Source organism: Gasterosteus aculeatus, chromosome 4 (assembly GCF_964276395.1).
Source record: "Gasterosteus aculeatus chromosome 4, fGasAcu3.hap1.1, whole genome shotgun sequence".
Lineage (NCBI taxonomy): Eukaryota > Metazoa > Chordata > Actinopteri > Perciformes > Gasterosteidae > Gasterosteus > Gasterosteus aculeatus.
The window spans coordinates 24,779,373-24,807,211 of NC_135691.1; the positions used below are offsets into that span (position 1 = coordinate 24,779,373).

General features: G+C 44.4%; 1 protein-coding gene and 1 long non-coding RNA gene across 2 annotated transcripts in view; both read left to right on the forward strand.

The window, feature by feature from the left end:
* The window catches only part of LOC144406225 (uncharacterized), a 61,003-nt gene that overhangs the window by 27,337 nt on the left and 5,827 nt on the right, over positions 1-27,839 (forward strand). The window lies entirely within an intron of this gene.
* LOC144406151 (uncharacterized) lies at positions 12,930-13,866 on the forward strand. The gene is made up of 2 exons (XM_078100925.1): positions 12,930-12,965; positions 13,132-13,866. Exons 1-2 carry the CDS (start codon positions 12,930-12,932, stop codon positions 13,768-13,770), a joined length of 675 nt encoding a protein of 224 aa, XP_077957051.1. The 3' UTR covers positions 13,771-13,866.

Sequence of the window (27,839 nt, forward strand, 5' to 3'; positions counted from 1 at the left end):
CTGTCCACAATTGCATAAAAGGTAGGAAATATGGAAAAGCAGATGATTTTACACTGCAGTGATATAGAGGGCCGATTCGGTGCCTTGTGGTCCACAAACAACTCATTAACTGAAACAAATTGATTTACAATGGGATTTCTATTTATACTTTGAAGGTAAATCAGGTGCCAGAGTGAGGGCCAAACAGCATGAACATATATTATTAGAGATGGTTAAGCCAAAAAACTGCTAAATTCCACTTTGATCATGCTTCCACACATTAATGTTGCTGTCTTGTATGTTTACCAACCCCTAAACGCTGGAAAATACTTTTTATTATTACACCATTTATTTTCTTTTTGAGCATTCAGCCGGGCTTAACACATTAACGAGAAAATAGACAAAGGTACGGCAATAAAATAAAAGCAAAGTCAATAAAAGCAAAGCTATTTGTAACCACTGCAAACTGGAAGTATCCAATCACCAGTGTACTATGAGCCTGGAGTACCACTTAAAACGTTACACAGGATTGATGCAGCCCACTAGCTAACCAAAGAACCAGTGGAGCAAGACTTCAGAAGACTAGGTTGGATGCTGTGTGCCGGAGATCTGTCTGTCGACAGCAATAAGAATGATGCGTCCTTAGAATCGCAGCGAACTGAGGCTCGTAGGCTCGAGCCTTCCCCAACATGTACCGCAGTTAGGAGAACACATAAGTTGTATAAAACATAGTGACAGCGGTACAACATCTGTACCTTGTGAAAGGTGTTTTTCTCCTGCTGGTCATATTGTTCAGAAAAAGAGAAATTCTTTGTTATCTAAAAGTTAATGTTGTTATTGGGTCAACCTGCTCAACCTGCATTTTTTTTCTTTGACTGCAGTTGCAGAGAAGACAGTGTAGCGCGCATGTGCAAAGACGCCGCTGTACAGCGTCTTTCCATGTTGAGTTGGAAACACTGGTTCAATAAAGAAAGAAATATCAATCGTCACTTTTCACGACTGTTATGGAAAAAATACCACCTGAAACATATTTTATCTCCCCATAAGTTTGATTCATCTCAGACTCTGATTTGGACTCAATAGCTCATCAGCGAAATGTTGTTAAAACACACCTCTCTTGACATTTAAAACAGTTTAGAGGTGAACGTTTATTTTTCTTCTAAAGACGAAACTGTATAAATTTAAAGAGTAATCACTTTAGAAAAGCTTGTATTTTAGACACTGTAGTTTAATTGTATTTTAAACACACAACTACACACATTTGATCATCTTGGAGGCAGAATTCACCTGGGTGAAACATGTCGAACTAGCGACTCTGCTCTCAACTCTCCATCATTTGACGGCTGTGTTTGAAGTGCCAACAATCTCCCGACATTTAGCCAGGACTTTTTCCAAACCACAGTCTTTTAGGAACACGGTGGTGATCTTTCCAGCCAGTGTTAATTTTGGCAGCTATTTTTGATTTAGTCTCAGTCTTAGTCTTTAGACAAAAAATGCATATTAGTTTTAGTCACATTTAGTCATTTTAATCCTTCTAGTTTTCGTCGACGAAAACTAGACTAAAACGTAATTGTTTTAGTCACATTTAATAGCCATATTAAACTCCTTTTCTTCCCTTCTCAGGCCCAGGGACCCCCTATGTTGTGTCTATAACTGCATAATAGTCTGGCTTGCAGTACTTGGTTGTCCATTAGATATCCCTCCTAGGACAGGTCTATAGCAGGGGTCGGCAAACTTTTTGACTCGCGGGCCACAGTGGGTTGTAAAATGTGACGGAGGAGCCGGGCCAAGAACAAATGGTTGAAGTGTTTGTGTGAGCTAATATAAATGACATGTGAAAAATCATTACATGAAAGGATTTGGTTTTGCAAGGCAATTTAACAAATTGGCAGGTGTGTAAAGTCTACTTCATGAGGACCAGGGATCTAAACGCAACGCGAGCGTGCATTCTAGGTTCGTGGATGACGTCATCATGACGCGTTAATATCCGCGTACGGGGCCGTACTTTGCCTGTCTGTTGTCTGTTAGATGCGTGCGAATTTAGGGGGAAAAAGTATCGTGACTTCGTCAATCACCAACATGTTTGTCTCGTCTCGTTAACGAAAGTTAGAATAGATTTAGTCATAGTTTTTATTTTTTAAGATCATTTTCGTCACGTCTTAGTCTCGTCTTAGTCATGGAAAAAAGGTTCGTTAACGATAAAGTTGTCATAGTTTTCGTCGACAAAATGAACACTGTTTCCATCTTCAACTACTATCTCAGTCTCTCCAATCTAACGTAAGTGACTGCAGACACATGGCGGATTTGTTTCCAGGGTCAAGTTTGTTTACTTCTGGTGTGGCAAAGTGCCGGAACTGCGTTTTATCGCAGTAATTGCATAGATTAACGCATTCATTTTGACAGCCCTAATATTTACTACTGGTGGGCAAGTCAGTCATCTTCTATACTGCTTATCCTTAGAGGGCATCAGCTGACATTGGGCGAGAGTCGGGTGCGCCCTGGACTGGACTCAGTCACAAGACAGACATAGCGAATCACCCATTCACTCACCTATGGACAATTTAGGGTAAACTACTAACCTAACCCCCAGAGCATATGTTTGGACTGTGGGAAGAAGCCAGAGTACCTGGAGAAAACCCACCAAACAGCAAGGTCCTGGCTTCTAAACCACCCAGCACTGCTGTGAGGTAAATGTGCTAACCAGTACACCATGATGCTAACCAGCGTGCTAACCGCCACACGACGTGCCGTCATTGCAGTCATTATAACACACAGAAAGTTCTCTGAATGAACGTGTGATGACGTATACTGAGCAAAAAAAGCTGCTTGCTGCTGCTGCTGGATTCCAGAAAGATGAAAGCTAAGAATCCGAACCGAATTAGTTAAGCTGTGGGCTGGAAAACTGAAACAATTTTGACTCTGTAGAGCTGGGGATAGTTCTGTGAGTTCTTTATGCATTTTGCATTACACGTTCACTTGAATAGTGTGCTGATTAGTGCAGCTTTAAGGGAAAATAATGAATAAAGAATCCCATCAACTTAAGTGGATGCCATGTTGATAAGAAAGATAGCTCTTGCCATAATCAAGAGACTGGCTTAGCTGTAGAGAAAGATTGGCCTGGAATTAGGAGATCGGTGGTTTTATTCTGCTTGACCGCAAATTGCTCCCACAACTTTATCTACGGTGTATGAACGTTAATTTAACTACTGATGGGCAGGTGGAAAGTCTCACGGTAGCTCCTTTTCATCACTGTATGAATGGTTGACTGACACAATGATGTTGTAGTATTGAAATACTACTGGTATGAAGACTTCAAAAGAGAAATACAATTGCAGTCCATTTACCGTTTCACCATTACTATCATCATTGAGCATTAATAATAATAAATAATAATTAACATTTCTGTTTTTTGACCACTCAAAATCCTACTTCTCGATTATTGAATTATAATTAAGGACAATGGTATTATCTTTCTCTAATTTCCTTTCTGTCAATGGTCTTTATTTTGTTTTATATTTGTCGATGTTTTTTTTTAAACATCTCAATTCGTGTATCTGATATTTATGACACTGTTGCAGGCCGTGGGCATGAATTAGAATCTTCCTCTGCTCTTATTCGGGCTTCTTGTTAGTTATTCCGTCACCTCTGCTGTAATGAAAAAAAAACATTTTCAAAGCCTGCTGGCTGTAACTGTGTGTGTGTGTGTGTGTATTCTTGTTTTCATTGTGCAGATGAGGTAGCAGAGAGGAGAAAAATGTGTCTATTTTAGTAACTTCAATTTTGTCCATACACATGCACAGAACTCGTGTGTGTGTGTGTGTGTGTGTGTGTGTGTGTGTGTGTGTGTGTGTGTGTGCACGCTGATAGACATCAGGAAGCTTGATAGCTGAAGGCATTAAGGGAAAATAGAGAGGAGGACATTAATCTAAGGAAAATTAAAATCTGAAGCAGTGCGTTTAGGATGGAGAGCGACCGCCACTTCTGATAAGAAGTGGTTATGGAGAGCACAGATTTAGATAAATGGCCAGAAGAGACAGAGGAGAAGAAGAGCAAGAGAAGAAATGTAGATTGTAGAATAGTTCAAGGGAGGAAGAGTGATGAGAGAGGGGAGACTGAGACATTTTGTTAAACAACTTCCTCTCAAACCTGAATTGGCTGCTAATATTGTGTTTGTGTGTGTGTGTGTCTATTGGTGTTGGTGTGTGCATTTAAGTGTGTGTTAGTGTGTGTAGTGTTATGCAGCACATGTAGATAGCAGTGTCTCTGTGGTCTCGAGCATTAATAACATCAGGTTATCTGGAGTATGGTCTGGTCCTACAAACACAAACAGAGACACACATACACAAAATGAGTGATTGCGGTGCAACAGAGGTGGCTGCCTCAGGTTAGCAAAGCTATGCTTAACAGAATGTTGTAGATTTAAGACTCTGGCCAGTAGGCTCCAGCATACAGCTTCCGCCGCACACTGACTCACTACATAACCTTTAGCATGGAGATTATATTACGTTGTTTAACATGAGAAATCAGAACATATATGCATATACATATACGTATACATATATACATACATACATATGTATGTGTATATATATATGTATGTGTGTGTGTATATATGTGTGTATATACGTATATATATTATATGTATATATATAATATGTATATGTATATGTATGTGTGTGTGTGTGTGTGTGTGTAAATTAAAGAACATGGTTACATAGTTAATGTATTGTCATTCTAGAACAAGGATGCACAAGGAATTATATATGTCATCAAATTTGGTTCCAGAAAAGATGAATAAGAACAAAATTAGATATAGCCTGCTGCTATAGCAGTTTTCTAACGCTTGCTAGAGGAAAGCATGGTCTTTTATTACCCTTTGTGGTCTTCTTGGCACTTCTTGTCATCAGATTACAGATAGACGGTAGTGTTTAATCTTCTTCATAGCAGCATTAAAATTCTATTGGTAGAGCGTGTCGAGTGCTGAATGACCACCAGCAGGAGACCTGGGCATCCTCTCATCAGCTGTCACACAGCTATTTAACAGCGCAGTCAATGGTCTGACCGCTATTCAGTACCAAAAGCCCCTATAATGGATTGTGGGATCAGTCAGGTACTCTTAATGTGTTTGTCAGGTGGACAGGCAACTCTGTACCACGCACGCACATACAGAGACCCACACACATACGCACATTGTCATGATTCAGTCGCAATCACTCAGAACTCAGCTTTGTAGCTCAGTCAAGCTTGGTAGACCATGTGAAAGAGTGATTGTTAGTGTGTGTGCGTGTGCGCGCCTGCCTGCAGTTGCAGCAAAATACTGATCAGTCATCCTGCTCTGAGCCAACCAGCTACTACTAGGTCGAAAGTGTTGTGTTATGTGTACTTTTGTCTTTCTGTCACTTCAGTCAGTTTTGTTCTGTAAGTATGTTGAACCTTTTCCTTCTCTTCATTATTGTTATTATTTTTTAAATATCAAAGAAATATTCATAATTATTTTTCACACATGTTAATATACATGTATGTATAACATTGTTTGACAGCGCAGAGTCCCCACTCATGATATTCTTGCAGTATCTTTTCAAAATGGACCATTCAAAAGTTTCTGGACTTATTTACGGTATCAAATTCAATTTAATTAATTTTGTTTAGCATGCCCAAAATCGCAAATTACAAATTTGCCTTAGAGCATTTTACAGTATGTACACATGCAAGATCCTCTGTCCCAAAACCGTCACATCAGCACAGGAAAGAATCCACAAAAAACTAAACGAATGAAAGAGGATGTGGCATGTGTACAGACTGTAAAGCCCTTAGAGGCAAATTTGGGGCGACAGCTCCAGCAGGGACCCCAAACTTCCCTTTCCCGGGCCACATCTACCAGTTCTGATTGGGGGATCCCAAGGGGTTCCCAGGCCAGTGCGGAGATATAATCTCTCCACCTAGTCCTGGGTCTTCCCCGGGGCCTCTTCCCAGCTGGTCGTGCCTGGAACACCTCCCTAGGGAGGCGCCCAGGGGGCTTCCTCACCAGATGCCCAAACCACCTTAACTAGCTCCTTTCGACGCAAAGGAGCAGCAGCTCTATTCCGAGCACCTCACGAATGGCTGAGCTCCTCACCCTATCTCTAAGGGAGATGCCAGCCACTCTCCTGAGGAAACCCATTTCGGCCACTTGTACCCGTGACCTTGTTCTTTCGGTCATGACCCATCCTTCATGACCATAGGTAAGGATAGGAACAAAGATTGACCGGTAGATCGAGAGCTTTGCCTTCCGGCTCAGCTCTCTTTTGGTCACAACGGTGTGGTAAAGCGAGTGCAATACCGCCCCCGCTGCTCTGATTCTCCGGCCAAACTCACACTCAATCTTCCCCTCACTCGTGAACAAGACCCCGAGGTACATGAACTCCTTCACTTGGCGCCCCTTGATGCACCCAAGACCTTGAGGCCACAACTCACTACTGCGGTTTCAGCAATGGAGGTTTTGAACATACACCACTCTGGTTCAATTTCCCCTACCTCCACAGGAATGTGAGAGAAGCTCCGCCGGAGGTGTGAGTTGAAAATCTTTTGGACTGGGGGCTCCTCCAGACGTTCCCAGTTCACCCTCACTAGACGCTTGGGTTTAGCGGGTCTGTCCTGAGTCTTCCCCCATGCTCTGACCTAGCTCACAACCAGATGGTGATCAGTTGACAGCCCTGCCCCTCTCTTTACCCGAGTGTCCAGAACATGCGGCCTCAAATCAGACGATATGATTACAAAATCAATCATCGGTCTTTGGCCTTGGGTGCTCTGGTACCACGTACACTTATGAACATCCAGTTATCTCCATCGTCGCCCACGTGCGCATTGCAGTCTTCCAGTAGGATTATGGAGTCCCCTACTGGAGCCCCATGCAGGACTCCATCCAGGGTCTCCAAAAAGGCTGAATACTCTGAGCTGCTGTTTGGTGCATATGCACAGACAACAATCAGAGTTTCCCCCTCCCACCACCAGAAGGCGTAGGGAGGCGACTTTTGTCCACCGGGGTAAACTCCAATGTAGCAGCACTCAGCCGGGGACTTATGAGTATCCCCACACCCGCCTGGCGCCATCACACCATGGGCCACACCCGGAATAGAATAGAGTCCATCCCCTATCCAGGAGTGTGTTTCCAGAGCCGAAGCTTTGCGTAGAGGTAAGCCCCACCAGATCCAACTGATAACGCTACACCTCCCGCACAAGCTCCGGCTCCTTCCCCCCCAGAGAGGTTACGTTCCACGTCGCCAGAGCCAGCATCTATCGTCCAGGTCTGTTTCGTCTAGACCCCCCACTGTCACTGCCACCCATGTAGCAGCGCACCCTACCCCATCGGTTTCCCCCACAGGTGGTGAGCCCATGGGGAGTAGAGTCTTGGGCTGCCGCGTCACTCCTTCAGGCTGTGCCCGGCCGGGCTCTGCGGCAAATCCGGCCACCAGACGCTCGCTGCCGGGCCCTCAATCTGGGCCTAGCTCCAAATGGGGGCCCCGGGCTTCCTCGGGCCGGGTAACTTCTTCCCTCTTCCGTTTTCTCATAGGGTCTTTTGTGTGCACAGAATGAACAATGTAAAATATACAAGTACAATACATTCAATTCCTATGACAGAAATGATTCAAATGTTGTGAGTACTAAGCCAGTTGTACGGCAGGACCCCTGCAGGGACACCACCATCAGATAGAACCACCATCCACAGAAGCCTGTGGGGAGGGAAAGCACAAAGACGGGTAATGTTGGTTTATGATGGCAGTAATAGTAATGTGATTAATATTCAAAATAATAATAATGATGATTGCAGCAGCAGTTGTCAGCAGGGCCACGGTAGGAGGCAGGAACAGGGTCCAGATAGAACCATGATCCATGGAAACCTGTGAGGCGAGAAAGCACAAAAACTCTGGGGAAGAAGCTGAATTTGTAATGTGCATCAATGAAATGTGAATTATTATAAAATGAGAAAGAGTGAAAGTGAGAAACCGAGAGGTGCTCAGTTCAAGGTAGCCCAAAATTGCAAATTACAAATTTGCCTCAGAGGGCTTTACAGTCTGTACACATACGACACACATCCTCTGTCCCAAAACCCATACATCGGCACAGGAAAAACTCCCCAAAAAATGAAAAAACCCTTCCAAGACGGAAAAAAAGAAACCTCAGAACGACGGGAGAACTTCAGAGGTGGGATCCCACTCCCGGGATGGACAGACGCCAATGGATGTCACGTGTACAGAATGAACAATGCATAATACATGCAATTCCTATGACAGAAATGAGCAGGACCACTGCAGGGGCAACCACCAACAGATAGAACCACCATCCACAGAAGCCTGTGGGGAGGGAGAGCACAAAGACTTTAGGAGAGGGTAATGTTGGTTTATGTGTACAGTAATATGACTAATATTTAAAATAAATGATGATGGCAGCAGCAGGTGTCAGCAGGGCCACGGCAGGTGTCAGGACCAGGGTCCAGAAGGAACTCCGTTCTACGGCGACCTGCTAGGGGAGAAAGCACAAAAAACTCCCGGGACGAAGCTGAATTAGTCATGTGCATTAATAAAACATGAATTATTGTAGAACGAGAGCGTGAGAGAGGAGCTCGTTGTGTCCTAAGAAGTCCCCCGGCAGTCTAAGCCTATAGCAGCTTAACTAAGTCTAGGTCCGGGCTAACCTGAGCCAACCCCAACTATAAGCAAAATCAAAGTGGAAAGTTTTAAGTTTTAAGTTTTACTTTAAAAGAGCTGACCGAATCTGCCCCCTGGACTGAAAGTGGAAGCTGGTTCCACAAAAGAGGAGCTTGATAACTGAAGGCTCTGGTCCCTATCCTACTTTTTAAAACCATAGGTGTCATGCTGTCAGTCCAGCAGCTCCCCTTGTGTTTGTTTGCTTTGCCTGTGTTTTCCCCAGTCTCTGCAAGGAGGTGTGGTCCCCATAATAAAAATACTCTCATATTTACCCGGCTCTTGCTCCCATTCAGCGCCAGATCGTTCGTTTTCTGTTTTTGCCCAAGTGCTTGAGGATTCCTACCTGCTGGCTGGCGGGCCCTCCGAGTCCGGTCTTCTCCCCAGACTCAACCCGTACCTGTGTACCAAATCGTGTGTGTATGTCTGAATAAACACTTTGTTTTCAAGTCGGAAAAACCTCCCTTGGACTCCTGTGTGCTGCGTAGATGGGCCCACGCCCATCTACCTCACCCTAACAATAGGAACAACAAGCAACCCAGCATCTATGGAGCGCAGCTGCCTTGTAGGGCAATACGGTGTTACAAGCTCTTTAAGATACGACGGTGCCTCACCAGCAAGTGCCTTGTAGTTATTTTTATTATCAAAAGCAGAGTGTAGTTATACATTACACCTTTACACATTTTACATTTCCCGCGACCCTGCGTGCAGGATAAGCAGTTTGACAATGGATGGATGGATGGATGCACATTTTACATTTTCTCCCCACACACACACATTTTAATTCCTACCCCCAAATGTCCCCCCAACACAGAACAAAATGCACTGCCTCATTTGCAGAAAAGTAGCTAAAAGTAGCTAAAAGTAAAAACAAAGTATTGCATACGGTGCAGGAGGATAGTATAGACAACCAGAAATCAGTAGTGGATCATACATCAACATTGTGGGACCAGTGACAGCGTCTTCATTTTATCATTTTATTAAGTATTGTATGATCGAGGCCCAAGTGGATTTGAATTTCTCGGGGTGTCTCCGTAGAGAGAAGTTGATTTTTTCCAACTTTAAAAAGAACACCAGGTCCTTTAGCCACAAGGAGGAGCTGGGAGGGTGAGGTGATTTCCCGTCTAATAGGATTCTCCTTCGTGCCAAGAGGGTTGAGAAAGCAATTATGGTTTTGTGTTTCTTCACAATTTGGTTTGGTCTTCATACCCCTTGAACACCAAAGATGCACATCGAAACACTGGGCTCAACATTAAGATGAAGGGACTCTGAATATTGCCACCCAGTAAGTCCATTAAGGGCAGGACCAGAACATGTGTGTAAGATCTGCTGGTGAGTTTTGGCATCTATTGCAGCTATTCTTTACATTAGGGTACATTTTTTAAAGTTTAGAGTTGGTAAGTGATGCAGTACTTGAATTGTAGTACATTCAACCGTGCACACGAAGAGCTGTTATTGACTCTAGCCAGGGCCTGGTTCCAGACTGAATCAGGCATGTTCATGGTAAGTTCTTTTTCCCACTCTACTTTGATTTTGACAATGTTAGTTTCAGTGATTGAGTTGATAATTTAATACATTCGGGATATAAATCCTTTTACTGCTGGCGGCGAGTTCAGAATTTTCTCATATACTGAGTCTTGCGGTTGAGTAGGAAAACTAGTGTTGATAGATTTAGCAAAATTCCGAACTTGGAAGTAGAGAAACAAATGGGAGGGTGGGAGGGATATTATATCTCTCGAATATATCCTCGGAGCTTCCAAATACCCCTCCAATGTTAGAAATGACATTTTTAAGCCATAGTGAGAAAGCACAGTCTAATCTTGATGGAGGAAAGAGGTGATTGTTGTGAATAGGGGTTATGGTGGGTAAATCGGTGAGGCCAAAATGTGTGCGAAACTGTCCCAGAATATTTTATGTTGTAGTCACAATCGGGTTGGAGGAGTGTTTTCTTGGGGAGAAAGGTAGCCCAGAGGTTACCAATGCTTGAAGAGACAATGATGGGCAAGATTTGGCTTCGTTTAGACACCAGCTTATTTGAGGATGCTTGATCCAGTATATTATTTTCTGTATATTCGCTTCCCGTAATAATATCGGAAATTTGGAAGAGAGAGTCCACCTTGAGATCGATGTCTTTGCATCACTTTACTTATCCGTGGTTGCTTATTGTCCCATAAAAAGCCTGTAACATGCTTATCCAAGTTAGTAAAGAAGAGTTTAGGCAAGAACACTGGCAGACATTGAAACTGATATAGGAAACGTGGTAAAATATTCATCTTAATAGAGTTAACTCTGCCTGTTAGTGAAGCGTGGATGGTTTTCTATCTATCAAAGTCAGTCTTCATCTTGGTGATTAATGGTGAGAAGTTTCTATTGTATAAGTTTTCAAATTATGAGTGATGTAGATGCCCAAATATTTGAATTCAGAGACACACTTGTGAAAAGGCAGTTGCATTCCAGTACTTATGGCCATATTGTTTAGAGGAAAGCATTCACTTTTGGAGAAATTTAATTTATATCCTGAGAATGTCCCAAATTGTTTTAGAATCCCAATTCGTGCAGGGACAGATTTCAGCAGATCCAAAATATAGGCTAATAAGTCATCAGCATATAGCGATACTCTATGTTCAGTACCCCATCTGTGAAGCTCTTTTATGTTAAGGGATGCTTTAAGAGCAATGGTAGTGGTTCGATAGCTAAGGCAAACAGTAGAGGACTTAAGGGGCAGGCTTGGCCTCTCTGGGAACAGTCACCTTATCGTGGTGGAGAGGTTTGTGTGTCCCTATGACCCTGAGGCCTGTATTGTCGGGAGCCTTGTGCTCCTGGTAGGGTTACCCTTGGCAAAGTGGTCTCAGGCGAGGGGCCAGACTAAGAATGGTTCAAAAATACCCTATGATAAAACGGAAGAGGGAAGGAGTTACCCGGCCCGGAGGAAGCCCGCGGCCCCCATCTGGAGCCAGGCCCAGATGGATGGCCCGAGAGCGAGCGTCTGGTGGCCGGGTTTACCGCGGAGCCCGGGCGGGCACAGCCCGAAGGAGTGACGCGGCAGCCCAAGACTCTACTCCCCATGGGCTCACCACCTGTGGGGGAAACCGATGGGGTCGGGTGCGCTGCTACAAGAGTGGCAGTGACAGTGGGAGGTCTACACTGAACAGACCTGGGCGGCAGATGCTAGCTCTAGGGACGTGGAACGTAACCTCTCTGGGTTGGGAAGGAGCCGGAGCTTGTGGGGGAGGTGGAGCGTTATCGGTTGGATCTGGTGGGGCTTACCTCTACGCACAGCCTCGGCTCTGGAACCACACTCCTGGATAGGGGATGGACTCTATTCTACTCCGGAGTGGCCCATGGTGTGAGGATACTCAAGTCCCCGGCTGAGTGCTGATACATTGGAGTTTACCCCGGTGGGCAGAAGGGTCGCCTACCTACGCCTTCGGGTGGTGGGGGGGAAAACTCTGATTGTTGTCTGTGCCTATGCACCAAACAGTAGCTCAGAGTATTCGGCCTTTTTGGAGACCCTGAATGGAGTCCTGTATGGGGCTCCAGTAGGGGACTCCATAGTCCTACTGGTAGACTGCAATGCGCATGTGGGCGACGATGGAGATAACTGGAGAGGCGTGAATGTGAGGAATGGCCTCCCTGATCTGAACCCAAGCGGGTGTTTGTTACTGGACTTCTGTGCCAGTCATGGATTGTCCATAACAAACACCATGTTCCAACAAGATGTTCATAAGTGTACGTGGTACCAGAGCACCCTAGGCCAAAGACCGATGATCGATTTTGTAATCGTATCGTCTGATCTGAGGCTGCATGTTCTGGACACTCGGGTAAGGAGAGGGGCAGAGCTGTCAACTGATCACCATCTGGTTGTGAGCTGGGTCAGAGGATGGGGGAAGACTCGGGACAGACCCGGTAAACCCAAGCGTGTAGTGAGGGTGAACTGGGAACGTCTGGAGGAGGCCCTGGTCCAAAAGATTGAACTGATAGAACTCACACCTCCGGCGGAGCTTCTCTCACATTCCTGTGGAGGTAGGGGGCATTCAACCAGAGTGGTGTATGTTCAAAACCTCCATTGCTGAAGCCGCGGCAGTGAGTTGTGGCCTCAAGGTCTTAGGTGCATCAAGGGGCGGTAACCCTCGAACCCCGTGGTGGACACCGGTGGCCAGGGAAGCCGTCCGACTGAAGAAGGAGGCCTTCCGGATTATGATATCCAGTGGGACTCCGGAGGCAGTTGCAGTGTACCGACAGGCTGGAAGGGCAGCAGCCTCTGCCGTGATGGAGGCAAAGCAGCAAGTATGGGAGGAGATCGGGGTAACTATGGAGAAGGACTTTCTCATCGCTGCTTTTTGCAGATGATGTGGTCCTGATGGCATCCTGATGAAACCGATGGATTGCCTACTCCAGGTAGGGAATGTGTCCTTACCCCGAGTGAAGGAGTTCAAGTACCTCGGGGGTCTTGTTCACGAGTGATGGGAAGGTACTAACGCCCCCTTTGACCGCTAAGAACCTCGGCGTCACACTCGACAGCCAACTCTCCCTGACTCCCAACATCACCGCGACAACGCGATCCTGTAGATACACGCTCTACAACATCACGAGAATACGTCCCCTTCTCACTCAGAAGGCAGCGCAGGTACTGATTCAGGCTCTTGTCATCTCCCGCCAGGACTACTGCAACTCCCTCCTGGCTGGTCTCCCTGCCACCGCCATTCGACCTCTGCAGCTCATTCAGAATGCAGCAGCTCGACTGGTCTTCAACCTTCCGAAATTCTCCCACACTACTCCACTCCTCCGCTCTCTTCACTGGCTACCGGTGGCTGCCCGCATCCAGTTCAAAACATTGGTGCTCACGGACCATGCTGTGAATGGATCGGGTCCAGCTTACATCCAGGACATGGTCAAACCCTACATCCCAACCCGCACTCTCCGCTCTGCATCTGCAAAACTACTCGTCCCTCCCTCACTGAGAGCAAAACACTCGACTAGATCTCGACTCTTTGCTGTCCTTGCGCCGAAATGGTGGAACGAGCTCTCTGAAGACACCAGGACCGCAGAGAGCCTTCTCATCTTCCGCCGCAAACTAAAGACACACCTCTTCAGACTCTACCTTGACTAAAGACTAACAAATTGTAGCACTTAAATTGTACTTGTAACGTCACTCATCTATAGCAAATTGTAAATTGTCTTATTTGAGGAAATTGCACTTTCTTGTTTCTTGTTCTTCTGAGTTTGTACCCTATGCTTGAATGCACTTATTGTACGTCGCTTTGGATAAAAGCGTCCGCTAAATGACATGTAATGTAAAAGATGGAGTGTGAGTTTGGCCAGAGAATCGGAGCAACGGGGGCGGTATTGCACTCCCCTGCTGTGGCCCCCGCGACCCAACCCCGGATAAGTGGTTGAAAATGGATGGATGGATGGATAGATCCCTGATTGATTTGATAAGACGATCTTGTTTCTCCCTACGCAATTTATTTTGCAATGACGAAAAAGCTAAGATTTCCCCCCTCATGACAGCTTTAAGAGTCTCCCATACTGTAAAAGAAGGGGATACACCATATTTTTGGTTGTTCATGACATACTCATCAATGACTCTTTATTAGTTCACAAAAGCTCTTATCCCCAAGTAAAAGAGAGTTGAACCTCCATACCGGACGGTGTTTCTATAAGAGACTGAATGATAAGTCTTGATACACTCTCAAAGTCAAGTTGCGGAACTTTAATTCGTGTTTCATGGCCCACCTCAGTAGTTTTTCCTTATCGGAGTAGGTGTAGAAACACGCCTCTCAAAGTTTTCTCCCACTCTCGTTTCCGTTTCTGTGAGATGCTTATTAAATGAAGTCACATCAACTCGTAGCGCGTCCATAGAAGCCTGTAGTAAGTCAGAGGAGTTCTGTATCAGCGCAGTCATTTCGCCTTTCATACCGGCACGGTGGTTTTCCAGCAGGGAGGACAGCTGTTGCATTGTAACGGGCTCGGCGGCGCTCTCGAGGGCGGAGTGGATCCCTTTACCTGGAGAGAGGTCTGGGTCCGCCGCCATCTTAGCTAGCTTTCCAGACATCAGAGTGTTAGCCCGAGTTGCGTGGGTTTGTTATGTTTCGATGTCATTTCAACCTCTAGTTAGCTTACTACCACGTTGGCAACTTGCTGTGCGCTAAAGAGTAACACAAAGGAGGTCTTAAAGGTAAAATAGCGATATTAAAGAGGAAAGTTTTAAGCTTTATCTTAAAATGATGAGCTGACCGTGTCTGCCCACCGGACTGAAAGTGGAAGCTGTTTCCACAAAAGAGGAGCTTTATAACTGACGGCTCTGGCTCCCATCATACTTTTTAAAATGAGATGGAACAAGTAACTCAGCATCTACGGAGCACAGCTGCCTTGTAGGGCAATACGGTGTTACAAGCTCTTTAAAATAAGACGGTGCTTCACAAGAAAGTGCCTTGTAGGTGAGGAGAAGTACCTTCAAAATCCATTCTGGATTTAATAGGGAGCCAGTTGACTCATCCCCTTCTTGTACACAGCATTGATGTTGGCCTTCCAGTTCAGTCTGTCCAGAGCCCAGAACTCTCCATGGTTGTGGAGAAGTCGTCTTCCTCCCGAGGTCGACCTCTATCTCTCTGGTCTTTACCACGTTTAAAGTCAGGGGAATTCTACCGGCACACTCCACAAAGTTCTCCACTACTGCCCTCCTCCCGTCCGTCCCTTATACACCCGACCACTGCAGAGTCATCAGAGAACTTCTGCAGATGGCATGACACAGAGTTGTACTGGAGGCCAGTGGTGTACAAGGTTAACAGAAAGGGAGACAGGACAGTTCCCAGTGGGGCTCCAATATCCCTGACTACAGCAGACGGCACACGGCCCTGTCGGATGAACTCTGGTCTGCCGTGAGGTAGTCAGTGATCCAGGAGATGGTGGACACATTAACCCTCACCACCCGTAGCTTCCCACTTAGCAGCAGTGGTTGGATGGTGTTAAATGCACTGGAGAAGTAATTCCCACAGAGCCGCCGGTTCCATCCAGATGCGACTGGGCTCATTGCAGCAGGTAGATGATGGCCTCGTCCACTCCCACACAAGGCTGGTAAGCAAATTGCAGAGGGTGTGTTTATTTGAGCGGTCCGACCTGTTCCTCTAACCCACCTTCTCCGGACCAACGCAGACTTTCTTGATGTTTATATTAAGTCCCTAATCTGACACTCAAATAATGACGCGAATGGGTTTACATTAAAACCATATGAGGTTCACAAAAGGGCTTTAATAGGTGCTTATCAGACTGGCCAAGCATTGGTATTTGTTGAGTGACAATGAGTTGCACGGAAACCCTACTAGAAAATAGTTGTGACATTACACTGCCCCTTAGCTTATCCCAGGTCATTGAATAGGTCTGCTCTGTGTGCAGATGATTTCTAGTGATAGGGTTATGGTTGGATAGCTTTCCATTAGCCAGGACAGCATTCAGTCACCTTCACTTTCACCCTTCCTCAGGCCATACATTAGCATTCCCCCGTCTCTGGGTGAGTGTGTGTGTTTTTATTTGTGTTATTTTGCCTGTCCATGTTCCCATGTATGTTTATGTGCTGTGTGTAAATGAAAGTGTGAGCGAGTGAGTGTTAATCTCCTTGACATTGCCTCCATGAAATTGACATTTGACAGTAATTGTGTAGCAACAGTCATACGGTCAATCCCGTTCTGGGATTGGATGAGGATTTGGCACACATATCCACGGTGATTGTAACAGCATAGGTATAATGTCAAAACAAATCAAGTTTATTGAGGCAAGTTGAGTTTGAGTTGGATTATCTGAACACCACAAAACTGGAACCAATTTTTCAAAATACAACTAATTTGGACAGAAGAGGGAGGTGCTACGAGGTAGCAAAAGGGGAGAAGAGTAGAATTGAGAGGCACATGACAGAGATGTCTAGTTTTTCCTTTTTTGTAATTATATTTTCCCTACATCGATCCCTCTTTTCCCGTTCTCCAAAGGGGTCGTCCTTTTTTCCCTGTTTAAGGGAATTGAATATAATTTAACGCATTCGAAGAAAGAAATATTTATAATTCTCTTTTGCTGTATACAATGTTAATATACATATAACATTAACCGCAGAGTCCCCACTCATGATATGCTTGCAGTGTCTTTTCAAAATAAACCATTTAAAAGTTTCTGGATTTATCTACGTATCAAATTCAATTAAGTTCATTTTTTTTGTATACCCCAAAATCGCAAATTTGCCCTTAGAGGACTTTACAGTATGTACACATGCAAGATCCTCTGTCCCGAAACAGTCACATTAGCACAGGAAAGAATCCCAAAACTATCCCAAAAAACTAAAAGGATGAAAGAGGATGTCGCATGTGTACAGACTGTAAAGCCCTTTGAGGCAAATTTGTGATTGGGATAAACAAAATACAATTAGTTGAATGGAATTTAATAGAATTTAATGCATTCCAATCACATCTCTGTCTTCCAGTTCGGTCTACTGAAGACTATACCCATCTAAACTGCATCGTCAATTATGGGTTGGGGATATATGGGTTTGGACAAACAAAGTCAATGTTGACTCATTTGGAACTACATCTCTAAATTACACAACAAACGTCTTTTTTATATTCACAATACAAACATACATGTTTAAAACGTCTGTTGTAAACCAGGAGAAATGCTCCCTTAATTGACATAATTGAGATTGCAGTTTAGTTGGATGGGCTAGTAATATTTGAGTATATAAGAGTGTTGCCTGGTTATATCCTGGTTAGAAAAACATTTGGGGCCTGTACATTGAACTGCTAATCGTAAACCTACGTCCATATTATACCCAAGAGAGTTTCCCATAACAACATTCTTCATTGGGCCAACATGACTTGCAACTTATGTCATACACTCAGTCATTGGGATATGATATCCTGGAACTTCAACCCCATCACATTGTCTGCGAAAAGAGCATTAACTAATTTGTTCTTTTGGCATAGTAGATAGATTTGCTGGTGACGCATTGTTGTATCTTTAGGGAGCTTATAATACCATATTGCCGAAGAGGGCTGAGCTCCATGAACGCTCGGATACTTGTGATTCCTAGAAACTTAAAAAGTAGGATGGGAGCTAGAGCCTATAGTTATCAAGCTCCACTTTTGTGGAACCAGCTTCCCCCCCTTCGGGGGCAGACACTTTCCTCTTTAACGCTGAACAGTAAGGGCTGGCTCAGGTTAGCCTAGACCAGCCCTTTGATTAAACTGCTATAGGCCTAGACTGCCGGGGGATTTCTTGGGACACATCAAGCTACCCTCGCTCTCTCCTCTCTTTCATTAATAATTCAAATCTCATTAATGCACATCACTAATTCAGCTTCTTTTACTTACTGCTGTCTCGCCTCACAGGTTTTCATGGATTACGGTTCTGTCTGGACCCTGTTCCTGTATCCTGCCATGGCCCTGCTACAACTGCTGCTGCTATCATTATTATTATAAATATTAATCACATTACTATTACTGTCATCATAAACGAACATTCACAACTTTGCTTCACAACCGCAAATTTGTAATTCGCGACTTTGGGCTATACAAAATGAATTGAACTGTTGTAATTATAAAATGACTTGTCCAGCAACCACCAAACTGAGCTTTAGAGGTTCTCATCCCTCTCCCTGTCTCACCCTCTTCGTGTTTCCTTCCACCTTGAACAGGACCTACAGCCATTCCACCGCTGATTAAACATAATAATTAGCTTTGTGTGTGTGAGCTTGAGTGTGAGTGCGTGTGTGTGTATTTGTCCGTGTGTGATTTTTATCATGGTTTTGAGGACATCCTATTCTTCTCCAATCATCAGTCAGCACCCTGGGGGTGGACACTAATTAAAATCAATAGTCTCCTCAGATTGACACTGAAGGTTCTGCTACAATAAAGCAAAGTGACCAACAGACAATAAGTAGTCGCATAGACACGACATTTACTATCTTCAAAGTGATTTTTGGTAGAAAATGTGATGGTCAAATGCATCCAGTAGTGAACATAAAAGCAACTATTCGCAGTTTAAACCCAACTTGTCAGTTTCAGTGGTCATAAAGTTTTTCACCTGCAGGATTGCACCTGAATAAAATACATTTTGGGTTCAATACCATTGTACCAGTTTTTACCAGCGAAATTATTCTTGGGTGTGTATTTCAAGCCAGTGTGTAGTGCTGTCTAACAAGCGGAGTGTAAAAAATGTAATTTTCCTACTAGGAATTGGTAAAATGTATGGATTATGATTAGTGTGTAGATTAAATATTAACTGGCAACACTATATTGGAATTTACACGTTGACCCGAGCAGCAATCTCCCACGCCACTTCTGTCTTTTGCTGCAGTAGCAGTGTTGCTTTTTTTTTCTAATTACGGGTTCATACTCCCCGTATGCTTGCATTAATATTTTCAGCTCAATAGGGGTGAAGTATGCCGACCGATTCTTTGTGTTTGTTGCCATGGTAAATTGTACTATCATGGCTCCATTCATGCTGCCTTTATACTTTGGGGTTTGTTAAATCTCGTAATTGAAACGGACCCCTGAAAACATTAAAACATGAAAATGGTTAACCTTTTTGGAGCTACCTGAAGGATAGAGCTGTGGAGGCTGTGGAGGCTTATTTGTTTGATATAATCTTCACAAATAATATACATTTGTTTGCTTTACCTTCTAAAACATTTGTTTGCTTTACCTTCTAAACATATTTTGAAAATTCAACTTTTTTAGTGCTTCTACACGTTAATTTGGGTATCTGGCATGTCTACCGACCCCAAAACTCCCGCGATTTGTTATGGTTCTTGTATGTCAGAAAAATCTCGCTTGAGTGACTGCTAACGAGCTTCCTTATCATTCTTTCGTCACTATGAAATGAGAGTCTCTCTTACACGTGGATAACAGCCAACCCTCTATTTGGGTAAAATAAAACTAGTTGAGATTGCAGTTGACTGGGGTTTCAAGGTCTAAATGTTTTGTTCTTTCTTTTTACAGAAGCATGAAGGAATCAGCGCAATAACAGAGAGCCAACTGTGGAAGCTGTGAATTAGATGCAGAAGACAGTGTTTTTGTTATTGCCCCCTGAATAATATGTAAATGTCCTACCCTGCATCCCACCGGCCTGAAAGTTAAGATCCAACATTACTGCAAGGGCATCAAAAATAAAAAGGTGTAGTTTATCCGAAACAAAGTCTTTATATGCATAGAATTTTCCAATATGTAGATGGAGGCAGCTGCTCGTGCGATGAATGCATTCACAGGTCAATCTTAGAAATGAATCTCAAGCAATGTGCTTACGTTCAATACTTACCTATCATCACAAGTTGCGACACGCATAATTATGCATTGTTTGTACCAAATATACCTATTAAAGTACTGTTTATTTTCCTTTTAATTCTGAAAAAGAAATGTAATGTTCTCCTTCACCTCAATCAATAGCATACAGCAGATGCTGTATGCTATTGATTGAGGTGAAGGAATAGATGGAATAGATATAAGTTGTTCTCTCTGTTAGATATCCAAACCTTGCACTCATACAAAGTTGCTAATACCACCCATTTTCCCCCCAATATGGAATGTCAGATTCAATGTGCAACTTGCAATTCCATCTTTGATCTTGAGGAACATAAGAAGCACCAGTAAGAAGCTTATCCAGAACCAGGAGGTACATACTATAATTCCATTATTGGAACGCGAGCAAAAGTCCCTTTAGAAAAACATTTTCACTCACAAGCTTCCCACTGCAAACATTAACAATTGTACGTCGAGGCTCTCAGCCGAACCAGTAGCATAAGCAGGCATTCTCAAGTTGATGAGTCTGTATAGTACATTAGCCCTACATGGGAATTAAGAATTACAACGCAGATAGAAATCGATCTCTTTGGTGGAAAAATTCAAAACTGTCAATCTCAAGTCTCAAAAACTAGAGAGAATAGCAAAATAATATTGTCTGTTAAGTATACACAGTGTGGTGGCCTCTTGCACTGTGTATGTAAAGCTGATGTGTTAATAGTAGGATGAGTGTAGGTGATAGCAGCGTAGCAATGTTTAGTCACATCCCACATATTAGCAGCTGCTTCTTTGCCATCCATCACACATAGCCAGTGTGCCTGAAACACCCCACCAAATAGACACATTCATCAAAGCCTCTGAAGCCTCCATGCACACACACACAAACCTCGGCCAATCGAACAGTAAGGGCTTCCGTGGGATTGTCAATGCAATACCCAATACACAAACTCATCCCGGTCTTAACCAGTGCTAGCCGCTGTTTAGATGAAGACTCAACCCTTATTTGTCCAATGAAATCATGCTCAAAAGGCCTTTTGTTCGAATTCCTGTGTTGTGTAAGGGACGTGATATGTTTTACACACAAAGCAGTAAGTAGTTTCCAAACACCAGACGTGTTGTTATTATGATATGTATTTCTGTCACGGTTCCTGTTTTATTTTTTAGTTTCGTGCCTCTACCTTGTACCTGGGTTAGCTTCACTTCCTGTCCTGCCGCGTCCTTGATTGTTTCCACCTGTGTCCAATCACCTGCACGTGGTTCACCCAAGTCGATCCCCGAAACCAGGATTTTTTAACAGTATAACGGCAAATAAACTTAAAGGAAGAGCGTCTTTTTTCACCGCTGACGAGCAGATGATCATGAACACATATGATGAGATACTATTTTAATTTGAATCATTTGTTGGATGAATTTAATGTATTATACATATTTTACGTTCATTCTGTACGTCCATCGCAGTCTCTCCGTCCCGTAAAAGGTTTCTTCCCATCAAATAATTTTTCATTGTTTATGGGGCGCCGTTTGTAAAATGTTGCACGTTCTAAAATCCTGCGCAGTTTTGCTACATTTAGCATTATCATATGAACATTATCATATGAACGACGTCATGAACTTCTTCAATGATAAGATTCTGACTATCAAAGAGAAAATTGATGGTCTCCTGCCTTCAACCAGTGCCGACCTGTCCTCCGATGTAGGAACCTTGGATGCAGCAGTGGGCCCTGATGCCTGTTTGGATGCCTTCTCTTCCATCAACCTTGATCAACTGACTTCTACTTGTCTCTTGGATCCGATTCCGACTAAGCTGCTTAAGGAAGTTTTTCCTTTAGTTAGCATATCCTTATTAGATATTATGAATCTGTCTTTGTTGACAGGACATGTACCACAGTCCTTCAAGGTAGCTGTAATTAAACCGCTTCTTAAGAAACCTCCTCTTGCTCCAGAGGTGTTGGCTAACTACAGACCTATCTCTAATCTTCCCTTGCTCTCTAAGATCCTTGAGAAATCCGTCGCAAATCAATTATGTGACTTTCTACAAAACAATGCTTTGTTCGAGGATTTCCAGTCAGGATTTCGAGTGCATCACAGTACAGAAACAGCACTGGTGAAAATTACGAATGATCTTCTACTTGCATCGGACCAAGGACTAATCTCTTTTCTTGTCTTGCTGGTCCTCAGTGCCGCATTTGATACCATAGACCGTTGTATCCTGTTGCAGAGACTAGAACATTTAATTGGTATCAAAGTAACTGCACTCTGCTGGTTTAAATCCTACTTATCGGATCGATCCCAGTTTGTGCTTGTAAACGGTGAATCCTCAAAGACCACCAATGTTGGTCACGGAGTCCCACAAGGTTCCGTACTTGGACCGATTTTATTTACCCTCTATATGCTTCCTTTGGGCGATCTTATCAGGAAACACTGCATAAACGTCCATTTTTTCCTCTGACGTTCTCCCTAAGGTTTCTTCCCTTTTTTCCTCTTGGAAGGTTTTTTTTCATTTTTTGGGGAGTTTTTCCTGTGCCGATGGTGGGTTTCGGGACAGAGGATGTTGTATGTGTACAGACTGTAAAGCCCTCTGAGGCAAATTTGTAATTTGCGATTTTGGGCTATACTAAATAAAATGAATTGAACAAAAAAGCACAACAATATTCATATTTCACCTTTTTCAAACATTTAGAGAGAAATTCATGTACATTCATGCAATAACTTTTCCAAGGATAATGTTTGGCAGTAACAAAGTTGTTAAATAATATAAATGTAAAATGTAGAGGGGGGGGGTTCACAGGCGTGCAGGCTACACGGTACCTAGACTACCTAGGAAAAGGAGAGGTGCAGCCACAAGTGGATAAGGTGGAGGCTGCCCTCAACCTCAAAGCAAGAAGGCGGTACGATTGGTCCTTGGATTGGGAAGGTGGTACCGGCACTGACTGTGAGGAGGCCTTCAGAAGATTAGGCCTGTGTTCACCGCCAGTACTTAAAAGTCCAGCGTTTTTTTGGTGCATGTCGATCGACTGTAGGCTTTGGTGCAGTCCTCACAAAAGGAGACCAAGTGGAGGAGAAACTGGTCGTGTACCTGCGTTGCAAGTTTCTTGCCCGGGAGACACGGTGCAAAAGTCTCTTTAGCGCGAGGCATTCCCTTCGAAAGGTCCTTGGCCGAAAGACAAAGTTTGTCTTTCATTGCCAAAATGTGCTTCTCGTTTAGATAGTCTGATGCATACTCTGGAAATGGGTCTGCTGCGTCCAATTTTGGTGGGATTGTTCTGTCACAGGACAGAGGACAGACGAAGGACTCATGCGTAGACTTCCAAAATAAAAATATTTTATAGTAGAGTTGGGAAACAGAGATACAGGCAACCCAGACTTACAAACCCACAAGCAGACAAACGACACACCTGGTTTAAATACACTAGTAAGGTGACACGGCAGACAATCAAACTCTCAGGGGAAAATACACCAGCGCAGGAAGTGAAGTTAACCCAGGGACACGAGCGGCAGGAAACTACAAATGAAAGCACCCACACTGTGACATAGCGGTTTCATTGGATTTTCTAAAAATTGCTTGCTCATCCAGACGCCTCGGGCCTTGTCCGAATAACTTCAGTTCTTTGTTACGGGAAAATAAATATTGTCAAAAGAGTTTTAGAATCATACTGAATTCATTTGATATGTTAGTCGTGTATTGATTACATGCAAATGTTGATACAACTTGTGAGATGGATCGGTGACAAACTCTATTCCTCTATTTAATCACACTGAGTAGGCACATTATGATCTTCTAGAAATGTTCTCTAATTGGCCCTCACATTTTAGTTGAATACTCCTGTCCTAAGAGGATTTGGAGTTTGGATTTCATTACAATTTATTAATACGATATGAGTTGGTGAGTGGAAAGAAAGAAGACCAGAACAAAAGGGAGGAAAAGATCACTAAAAAGAGGATCAAGGAAAGATTATAGAACCCCTTTTCACTTTTCTCAGTGAGTTAGGATAGAGTATTTAGCATTAGCTGTATACCTGTGATCATCTTTCATGTCACTCATTATCCCTCTCTCACTTAGACACACACACTCACTGTGTGTATGACAATTAGCTAGGCAGTTCAGTGTTTGTATGTGTGTGTGACAGAGTGATGCCATTATCCCCCTCTGACACAAACCTCTCTGAGGGCAATTTCTAGAAATTATTTCAACAATGGAGTACGCCAAATGTCAGTATTTACTAATTGTGTTTGTTAATTGTTAATTAGTGTGCTAATGGGGTGATCTTAATTAACAAAAGGTTTGTGGCTTGTGCTGGCAACGTTGCTGCCATAAAGGAGATGTAATTGCTGCACAGTGCTTGATAAACATGGATTTATTTAGCATTTTAACTACAGTGCTTGTCGTTTTATCATATGGTGGATAGAATGGACAGATAAAGCATTTGGATGAGAGAAGAGCTGATGAGTCATTAGGACACTGTGCGTGTGTGTGTATTAGGACAAGCAGCAGACAGTTTAAGCTTAGCTGGTGTCAACTAGTTCTCCAACCTAGTCTGACATAAGAAGGGGCTGAGGGTGGATGCAGAGGACTAATCACAGAACCATACCAAAGGTAGCAACACAGTTGCTGCAGGAATCCGTGTCAAAGTCAAAGTGCAAACTATGTATAATAATATCTTTTTCAGGTGCGTGTTGTACTTTGTTTAAGTCTGTAAATTCCTACCATGTATATGAACGTGTCTCGACCAACACAGGCAGAGCGAGGGGGCTGCGGGGATTACGAATTGGATTCAGCGGGTACAGACGTGGCTGATATGGATAAGGACCCTGACTAAGAGGGAAAGGGAGAAGGGGTGCTATATGTGGGGGCTCGTCTGGGATCTGTTTAGTGTTGTGTGTGTGTTAGTTATTTATGTTAAAAAAGCATAACTAAATTAGGTATCCATAGCCCTGTAGAAACTCAACCATTTTGAATGTTTATTTTTGTGTGTGTGTGTGTGTTAGACTCCGGTAACATGGAGTCAGTACAGATTTTCCAATAGTGTGCAGAGAAAAGTATTGATGTAAGCAAAGCGACTGTGCGACGTCACTGATGAGACTTTTTACGAAGTACTAAATGGAGTTAAGGTAGGTGGCCGCTGTAAACGTAGAGGAAGTTGTTTGGATCCTCTGGGTAAAAGCCAATTTGTGCCAGTGGAAACTGCTGATGACATGACTATGGTCGACCTACAGTTAGCGGCTGGGGGTGGGACGTTGGGCAGTCAATGTTCTCTAGTATCAAATCCACCCCCCTTGGAGAAGAAGAATATGATTCCTAGGCTGAACAAACCATGCACATGCTGGGAGGAGTGGCAGTGTTCTGATGTCATTAAGAAACGAGTCACTAATCTTCATGCCACTTCGAATGACTATGTTCAGGCCCGAGAGACCGCTTTTGGAACCACAGACAGTGCTCCTAACCTCATGGTGAAGTTTCGTAACACATTCCAGCAAGGAGGGGAGAAACTGTCGGCTTACTTACTCAGACAAAAAACGCTATTGCATGCGGCCCATCGAAAAGGTGGGATGGAAGTGGCTGACATGAATCAAGGGCGCATTGAACAAGTTCCCAGAGGTGCTTTGTCCAATAACCTCGCTGCTCTTCGCATTAGGTTGACTTAGAAACTGAAGCCTCCGCCAAGCTTTACCGTGCTGCTTCGGGATGTTTCACGGTTTGGGGTTCATGTATTGTTTTATTTTGTAGTTTTCTGCCTCTTGTCTCCTTGGTAACGTCATTTCCTGCCTTGTCCTGTCTTCCCCTGTGATTATCTGTTGTGTCATGATTGTTTCCACCTGTGTCCAATCACCTGCACCTCCCTAGTGTATTTAAGCCATGTGTGTCTCTTGTCACTTGTCGCGTCGTTGCATATTGTCCGAAGGTTCATGTCACGTGTTTATGCTTCTTGGAATCTTGCCTTTTTGGAACTTGAGACTATTATAGCCTTTGTTTTTTTGAAAAACTGCGTTTGAGTCCCGCCTTCTATCCCCTTCCTGCCGTCCTGACAGAATGACGCGACCCCCCAAGGACTCAGCGGTGAGAACCCATCTGGCTCTGGGCGGGCCACGCAGGATCCAGCTGGCTGTCCGTTATGGGGAAAATGCCCTCCCTGGATTCCCAGCTGGATTCCTGGCCTACTCAGTCTGCTCTCCCGGAGCCCCCAGTGGGCGTTCGGTTCGCCGCTCTCGCCGTCCTCCGCCCACCACGTTGCCTCCAGAGGTGGAGGCCATCTCGTGGTTGCCAGGCGGCGGATCGCACTGGGAGCGGGTGATGGACCTCGCAGTCCAGATCTGGTTCTCCCCGCTCGGCCGCAGCGCACAAACTTCCGTGCTGGGCTGCAGCGATCCCCCAACCTCGCTCGGCTGCAGCGCATCACGTTCTGCGCTGGGCTGCAGCAACCTCCTAACCCCGCTGGGCCGCAGCGCACCATGTTTCCCGCTGGGCCGCAGAGCACCACGTTCCGTGCTGAGCCGCAGCAACCTCCTGATGAGGCCCCCGACTCATGGCCCCGACTCGGCCAGTCCTGGCCCCACGACTCATGGCCCCAACTCGGCCAGTCCCGGCCCCACGACTCATGACCCCGACGCCTCCAGTCCCCGCTCCCCGACTAAGGCCCCCTCCGCCCCATCCCGTGGTCCTCTCCCACCCTCCCCTTGGTGATTTGGGATCCGGCCCTTGAGGGGGGGGGCTCTGGCAGGGGTTGGACCGGCGTCCCGGTGCCTAGCCCCCCGTGTCCTCCAGCCGGCGACTCCGGAGGCTTCCCTCGCCATCCAGCCGGCAATTCCGGCTTCCTGTTCCAGTGTCCGGTCAGCGCCCTGGAGCCGGACTCCCGACCGCTCTCCGGGCCGACCCCCAGAGGTTCCCCGGCCGACTGATCGCCCTGACGGGCCGCCCGCCAGTGTTCCCCGAGTGGACTGGTCCTCGTCTCTTGGCTCCCTCCCTCCCGCCCCTTGTATCTTCTCTACTGTTTTAGGGCCTTCCGGAATTCGGCCCTTGAGGGGGGGGATTCTGTCACGGTTTGGGGTTCACGTCTTGTTTTATTTTGTAGTTCCAGAATTTAGGGCTCAACAGGACTTTCTTTGTCACTTCTACCAACAGCCTATTGTGATTTTTTTATAATCATTATTATTTAATATTAATCACATTACTGTCATCATAAAACAACATTACCCTTTCCTAAAGTCTTTGTGCCCTCCCTCCCCACAGGCTTCAGTGGATGATGGTTCTATCTGATGGTGGTTGTCCCTGCAGTGGTCCTGCCGTGCGCCTGGCTTGCTACTTGCAATTATTTGAATCATGTCTGTTATAGGAATGTCATGTATTATACATCTTTTACATGTTCATTCTGTACACATGACATCCATTGTAGTCCAACCTGGGAGTGAGATCCCTCTGACATTCTCCCTAAGGTTTCTTCCCTTTTTTCCACATGGAAGGGTTTTTCATTTTTTGTGGAGTTTTTTCTGTGCTGCTGTGTGGGTTTCGGGACAGAGGATGTCGTATGTGTACAGACTGTGTAAAGCGCTCTGAGGCAAATTTGTAATTTACGATTTTGGGTTATACAAAATAAAATGAATGGAATTGAATTGATTTCTCACTTGCATATTTCAGTACAATACATAAGATCAAGCTCATTATTTATTTCTCATGCTATTAAGTTCAATAGTCTACATAGTAATTTATTTAATAGTTGTATTTAGGTATAAATTGTCTGATTAAAATGTGTGATTTTGGCAGTTCTAATTGCTAGAATAATAGAAACATTGTCCCTTGCAACTCAGGGCCACAAACAAGCTTAATCTTCTGACATTGCCTTTTTAAGTGTGTTTAAATTGTGGGCAGTGCTCCAGGACGCATGGCTTGGGCTTTACTATGAGTGTG

Bases quoted from the DNA above. Each gene is read 5' to 3' on its own strand.
- LOC144406151 (XM_078100925.1), top strand. From the start codon at position 12,930: ATGGAGGCAAAGCAGCAAGTATGGGAGGAGATCGGG. The intron at 12,966-13,131 runs GTAACTATGGAG...AGTGATGGGAAG, and splicing joins AAGTATGGGAGGAGATCGGG to GTACTAACGCCCCCTTTGAC.